The sequence below is a fragment of the Gymnoscopelus braueri genome, assembly GCF_963280865.1.
Source record: "Gymnoscopelus braueri genome assembly, chromosome: 7".
NCBI lineage: Eukaryota > Metazoa > Chordata > Actinopteri > Myctophiformes > Myctophidae > Gymnoscopelus > Gymnoscopelus braueri.
Window position 1 is genome coordinate 38,384,574 of NC_137608.1, and position 7,050 is coordinate 38,391,623.

Below are 7,050 nucleotides of genomic sequence, written 5' to 3' on the forward strand. Positions count from 1 at the left end.
AACATATTGAAAATTTGGAAATACTCCATAAAGTAAAAAATCCTCAAAAGTGTACTTAAGTACAGTACTTGAGTAGCGGTACTTAGTTACTTTCCACCACTGGATGTAGGTCCTGGTGGTGGTCCCACGAGTCAGAAACAATCCATGACGTTCACTCCATTATATGTGTAGAAATACAATTCGCACGACGCTCGTTCACACCAGTAATGCAAATTTGTGGTTGCCTAACAACCAACTAGCCATTAGCCAATAGCGCGACCGCCCCTACGAGCTATGGGGTGCTACCACCGAAAGTAAACAGTCCTGTTTTGATTGTGTCCAGCCTGCTGCAGCTACGCCTAAACCTGCAATGGGCGCGGTGGCATTTTAAGTAACATTGAAAGCTTGGACATTTACATGTAATGTAAGACTTAACATTTTCCTTTAATACAATTTCTGTCTCATTCTAACAAGTTGTTTGGTTTTAATCCGTGCTCCCACCTAGCTTGCCAGCTAATGTTTACATACCACGTACTATTTGACGAGTTATAGCTATAGTATCTCTATTCTCTCTATGTCCCAATGTTGGTCACAAGATAATAAACCATTGTTAAGTTTAGGGACGTAATTCTATAGATCGATATCGTTCAGAAACAGCTGCAGCCAATGTGAAATATAGGACTTCCGGGGAAAACAGGCACACACCATGGTTTTTAGACTTCCTTTTTTAGATAATTATCTTGTTTTTATGGAAATGTTTTATTCTGTACTGTAGCACTTTGATATTTGTTTCAAATGTAAAATGCAATATAAATAAAATGTAGTATTATTATTATTACTCCTTTCAAGCTAAGTGTTAAACATCATGACTCCAGTTAAACATCATGACTCCAGTTTAATCTCTCCACTTCCTACTTATGTCTTCTCCACTTCCTACTTATGCCTTTCTTTAGATACCAACAACGTTCATTCCTTTAAGTTAACTACTATGGTGAAGTTGTGCAAAGATGGCGTCGGTATAAGTAAAGTAAGGTAGGTACAATAAGCGATGTAGCCAAGCCACAAGGATCCTGCCATGGCTGAGGATGGTGAGCTGAGTCCAATAGGAGGACATGCTGATTCATCATCGGGCCACTGCGGCCGCCAAACCTACAGAAGTTCTGGCCACTCCCAGAGCTTACTGGGCGGCCTGCTTGCCCTGAGGGAAAACAGCATCCTTTTTGATGTGGTGCTGTTGGTGGAGGCTCGCCCCATCCAAGCCCACCGCATCCTTCTGGCAGCCTCCTGCGATTACTTTAGGTAATAGTTACATTAGTCCTGCGTCTTCGCCTGACTACTTGTACTGTTCATCGTAAAGGAAACTCCAATGGAGTTATTTCTTAACAGCCACCATTTACCAGCTCAATTAATGTGTCTTCATTAGGGGGATGTTTGCTGGAGGGCTCCGGGAGACACAGCTGACAGAGATCCCAGTACATGGTGTGACTTACGTGGCTATGACAAAACTTCTTGATTTCATCTACACGTCAGAGATTGACTTAGATATAGATAATGTACAGGAAGTCCTTGTCGCAGCCACTCTGGTACAGGTAGGCTTCTCTCTGCCCCTTTTCTTACCTATTCAGTTAACGTGTTCATGTCACACAACTAACTAAGCTCTGTTTGTTTTTGTAGATTGAAGATGTTATCGGCTTCTGCTGCGACTTCCTTTTCTCCTGGCTGGATGACGGCAATATATTAGAGGTCGATAGATTGGCTGACATGTATGGGCTGCAACAACTGCAGTCCAAGCTGCACACCTACATCCTCAAAAACATCCAGGCTTTTTCTCGAACCGAGGTTTACCGTCAGCTCCCCCCAGATAAAGTCTTCAGAGTGCTGTGCAGCGACGAACTTGATGTGGACTCTGAGAACGAGGTGTATGAGGCAGCGCTGCACTACCATTACAGTCCTGAGCAGGTGGAGACGGACCAGGTGTGCTTGCAGGTGGGTCATAAGTGTGTCCGCTTTGACATAAGCCTCTTGTATCTGTCTGAATGTAAATGAGTTATTTACAGTGCGGGGGTAGAAACTCCCACTGAACATTACCCATAGATCAAATGATTTGCAATATAGAAATATATGGTCAGATTAGGATACATTACATAATGCTACACACATGTACACAGATTATATAGTCTCTTTGTAAACAATTTAAAAGGTCATGCTATTAGGATCATAAGGCGATTGAAAGCCTAGAAACACAATGATGAAAGCCTGATCACCTATGCTTTTAAAACTCATAAGGGCAGGGCAAGTGAAGTGGAATGCTAATCTCATTCTGCTTCTATAGATCTTTGTTAGGCTAAAGTGCGATGCAATTTTGCAAAGGCAGATTCGTCTGGAACCAGGCTAGATCTTTGTAACATGCAGGTGCTAGCATACCTGTAGTAGTAGCAGTAGCAGTAGTAGTAGTAAGTAAGTAGCCATGGGAACCAATGGTTCCCTAGCCATGTGGCCCATAGGTCAGGAGCCTATCTACATTTCTGTTGCATGAGGCGGCCTTGTACCCTTGGACATGACGCGAGAATGTCACAGAGACTTACCCCCAATCCAACCCCTGGTGCTGAATGCCACATAGGGAGGCATTGGTTCCCATTTTTATAGTCTTTGGTATGACCCGTTGGGGTGTCAGCTGTACATAGAATTCCGTTTCAGTTTATTTTTGCCTTTTGACTAATATACATAACGGTATATGTACATCAGTGCAATTGACAAACAATTAACTCATGAATTGACATGATGTTAAGCACACATATGTATGCACAATGCACATATTACACAACACCCCCACATGCGTCCCTCGTTCTCTCTCACACACAACACACAAACACAAAAGACACACACACACACAAGCATGACAAGAGCTAGGCAGAGCACGAGCGTCATTGCAGAATGGACGGCGCAGATATAGCTAAATGGATGATGATAACAATAAGAACAATAACAATGTGACATATTAATAATCAAATTATAACTATATTCATTGCTTTATCCATGAGCATTTTACGCTAACCATATCCATATTCAATGTTATTTTCTGTCTCACAGGACAATCTGAAGATGCTTGAAGCTGTGCGTTTCTGCCTGATGGAGAAACAGGTGTTGCTGAGGCTGTACGGCCGGCTAAAGGAGTGCCCGCTTAGGGACTCAGTTGCAGCTGCGCTGCGCTACCACGAGCAGGAAATCAGGCAGCCTGTTCTGCAAGTTCCTCTCACCCAGCCCCGCTCCAGCCTCCGCTGCATTGTGGGTTTTGGGGGGACGTTCAACTCCAGATCCCTCTCGGACACAGACGATTTGTTCCAGGTGTACCACCCAAGCTGGGAGAAGTGGCGCACGCTCACTGCAAATAACGCTCCGCGCATGTCAAACCAGGGTATCGCCGTGCTTAACAACTTTGTCTACCTGATCGGAGGGGACAAGAACACAAGTGGATTTCGTGCTGAAACCCGCTGCTGGAGGTGGGAACAACCAGTTAATGACACTCAGCTGAGTCAAAAGAACAGTTTGATTGTAATGGTTTTGTAGTCTGTATTCTGGAAAGATAACACTTTAAAATATTATTTGAGATTGAGTAAACATGTCAGTTTTTATTTGACTAAAGATGAGTCAAAATATTTGTTTTTGCTTCTCTGTCACTCCTTCGGGCTTGCACTTGATTCGATTTTGAACTCTAATTTGCACCCCCTAATCTGCTTATTGCTGATTGAATTTCTGACTAACCTGTTGTCATATTTCTACTTGATTGCTTTGAGATCCTTTCTCTATTCCCAGGTATGACCCTCGTCACAACAACTGGTATATGATTAAGCCTCTGCAGCAGCAGCATGCCGACCACTGTGTTTGTGTGGTGGGCGAACATATCTATGCCATCGGCGGGCGGGACTACAGTAATGAACTGGATGCAGTGGAGTGCTATAATCCACAAACCAACACCTGGGAATATGTTGCTGCCCTCAAGAGAGAGGTATGAGAACAGAAAGTGCAAAAAGAAAAATACTCTTACAGCCCACCTGATGGTGCTAGAACTCTTAGTGTTGAACATACCCACACACAAAAAAAGACATGCCTTTATAGGCATTGCTGTAGAGTTGACATTGAAAACTTTAATTGTTTCTCGAGAAAAAAAAACATTGAGGTTTTACTTGCTTTCACAAAGCCGTCAAGATTACAAACAATTAAAACACATACAATACCTATCAGAAAATATATTTAAATAAATAGGACAAAAACAGAAAAAGATACTAGATTAAAATCAGCCACACACTGAGGTAGGTGAGATTTGTGATCAAGTTTTAAAATTGTTCATAGGATATTGGGGTATTGATTTTTAGCGAGTTGAAGATCATTCCAGGAAGCTGGAGCATCAAAACAAAAAATAAGTTCAAGTTCAGACTGTACTTGTGGTGGGACCTTATCATTTGAGTGGGTCGGATAAGAACTGTAATTCCAATTTAGCATCATTATGGTGGTCGTTTTCATTCTTTATGGCCTAGAAGATAAACTGATTCCAATCTGTCTATGTGACCTCTGAGAGAGAAGACCAACCCACTTAATCATAAAGATGCAATGATGAGTGCCATAATAATCACCAGTAATGAATCTAAGAGACAGATGGCAGTGTCTAGGGGTAAAAGGGTGGTAGGGGCAGATTTATTTTTACAAATTATATCACTATAACCCAGAACTAACGTAATTGCTTCAATCATCCTCATTCTGCAAATATATTTCTGTAAAATAACCACATTTTCTATTGCAGTTTGCTAGCGAGATTGGCTTTTAAATGTAAACCTCCTTGAATAATAGTCCAGCCTTTCTTCTAGGTGTATGCCCATGCTGCAGCAGTGGTGAATGGCAAAATATATGTCACCTGTGGACGCAGAGGTGGGACATACCTGAAAGAGACGTACTGTTTTGACCCAGCTGCCAATGAGTGGGTAGGATGTGCAGAGGGGCCCGTGGAGCGGGCATGGCATGGCATGGCTTCTGCTAATGGACGTGCCTATGTTATCGGTGGAAGCAATGATCAGCGTGGCTACCGCCGTGATGTCCTTAAGGTAGAGCATCTCTATTCCCTGGTGGTTGATTGTACGGCACTACAGATATAACAGAGAGTAATACGTTTTCCAACTTTTCAGGTGGCGTGCTTCAACCCAGCAGCTAACTCTTGGTCTCTGGTGAGCCCTCTCCCAGCTGGACATGGTGAACCAGGCATGGCTGTGTTGAACAATTTCATCTACATACTGGGAGGGCGCTCCCATGACAAAGGCAGAAGGATGAGGTATGTTCACATATACAACACTGAGACAGACGACTGGACGGATGGGATGCCGTTTGAGGGCCGCATCTCTGGTTTGGCAGCCTGTGAGCTGCTCCTCCCATCGGCTGTTATCGCTCAGGCCAAAACCTGGGAGCAGCGCAACAAGGCCCCCTGGGAAGACGTGGAGATGGACAACACAGAGGACTCCAGTGATGACTGATTTGAGTCTTCTTGTAGGGTACTGATACTGGCCAGAAGCAGCAGTGTTGATGGGGGCTCAAGACTGTCTGTCAAGCACTTTGTTCCTCAGCTTTTTCCCCCAGTGGTTATGGAGAGTAGTTGCGTCCCTGCATGTTGAACATTTTGATGAGTGCCTCTGAACCAAATTGTTAATCTGGGCCTTTTGACTTTTTTTTGTTGTTGTTATTGCTAAAGTATAATATATAAGATATTTAATCTGTCCACCAATCCTTGCCTAGCTCACATGAATAAATGTTCATAGGTGACCCCCCTCAATTTTGTCAACAAAAGCAGCAATATACAGTAGGCTATGCAATTAACAGGGTTTTCTTAAATACACTTAGCTCATCAATGCTACTTTCCTCTATATTTAGATCTTAGTCTTGTTTCTTTTTTCAGTTGAAAATACATCATCTTTGTCAAACATGTCACAAAAAACTTTTCGCCAAAGCATAAATCAGGCTTTAGGGTGCGGTCACACCGAACTTGGATTCTGCCTATGCGGTGGATTCTGCCAATGCTTTTCAATGGAAACGGAGCAGTTTGTTGTTAATCCGCCAATGGCAACAAACCGCTCCATTCCCATTGAAAAGCATTGGCAGAGTCCGCCACATAGGCAGAATCAAAGTTCGGTGTGACCGCACCGTTAGTCTATAAATGGTAGCTGTGTCATTTTGTAATGTCCTTAACAAGCTAATTGAATTGTTAAATTTTGAGTTTGAAGGATAATCTGTTTTTACCAGTTTTTTTCATGTTTGTCTTGCCAAACTATGTGGGCAGTACAAAAATAACTCGCCTAAGAGTAATCATTAATGATAAATGTTTGTGCCTTGTTTTCTCAGTCACAATATACAATCTCACGTTGTGCATAATATTTTGTTTTGATGGTGATGGGCCTTTAGGGTATTGTGCCTCGAATATAAATATTTATAGTCAAATAAAAATGTTATTTTAAGCAACTGTATAAGGAAGCATACACAGGTGCTACAAGTTGTACACCACCGCTTAATGCTGCCATGCCCATGGGATTTAAAGAGATGTTGAAATTTGGTAGAACATTGGGCTACCTGGCCCCTCCCAGTATTGGACTGATCATCTTTAGGTAGCTTTAAAACCCAAGGTTCTACCAAAGTGAAAAAAAATGTTTTCACAAAATGCACTTAACATCAGCAGATGGCCTGAACAGTATGGTCAGTATCATCTAACTTTCACTGAACATTCACGTTGTTCAAAGCCATAATCCAAAGAGCACACAAATCGTATAGAAAATGTGTATGAGTTGAGAGTGTTGCCTCATTCTATTGCTTAGTACAAACCAATAATAATATTGAAGCTTATGGCATCCATACCACTACTATGCATTCTTTATCTGTCACAGAAAGGACCGGGCAATAATGATTCAATGTAAAATTTTCATATAATAAAAAGGATACGTTATAATGGAATTCAGTGCCACACTTGGGTCAAAATATGCAAGTAATGAAATTGATTCATGGGTAGAGCTCGGAAATTAATAAAATTAATACACTGCA

The 7,050-nt window shown here is 42.1% G+C and overlaps 1 protein-coding gene across 1 annotated transcript; it reads left to right on the forward strand.

The window, feature by feature from the left end:
• The first annotated feature begins 287 nt into the window (after positions 1 to 287).
• On the forward strand, positions 288 to 7,050 carry klhl22 (kelch-like family member 22). The gene is made up of 8 exons (XM_080432762.1): positions 288 to 403; positions 933 to 1,278; positions 1,403 to 1,568; positions 1,654 to 1,965; positions 3,070 to 3,479; positions 3,793 to 3,985; positions 4,842 to 5,075; positions 5,157 to 7,050. The coding sequence occupies exons 2-8, from the start codon at positions 1,055 to 1,057 to the stop codon at positions 5,496 to 5,498; spliced, it is 1,881 nt and encodes a 626-aa protein (XP_080288888.1). The 5' UTR covers positions 288 to 403; positions 933 to 1,054; the 3' UTR covers positions 5,499 to 7,050.

What these genes read in the sequence shown, in the direction of transcription:
- klhl22 (XM_080432762.1), top strand. Translation starts at nt 1,055, where the DNA reads ATGGCTGAGGATGGTGAGCTGAGTCCAATAGGAGGACATGCTGATTCA. An exon ending in TCGCAGCCACTCTGGTACAG is followed by an intron (nt 1,569 to 1,653) that starts GTAGGCTTCTCT and finishes TTGTTTTTGTAG; the next exon opens with ATTGAAGATGTTATCGGCTT. An exon ending in TTGCTGCCCTCAAGAGAGAG is followed by an intron (nt 3,986 to 4,841) that starts GTATGAGAACAG and finishes CCTTTCTTCTAG; the next exon opens with GTGTATGCCCATGCTGCAGC.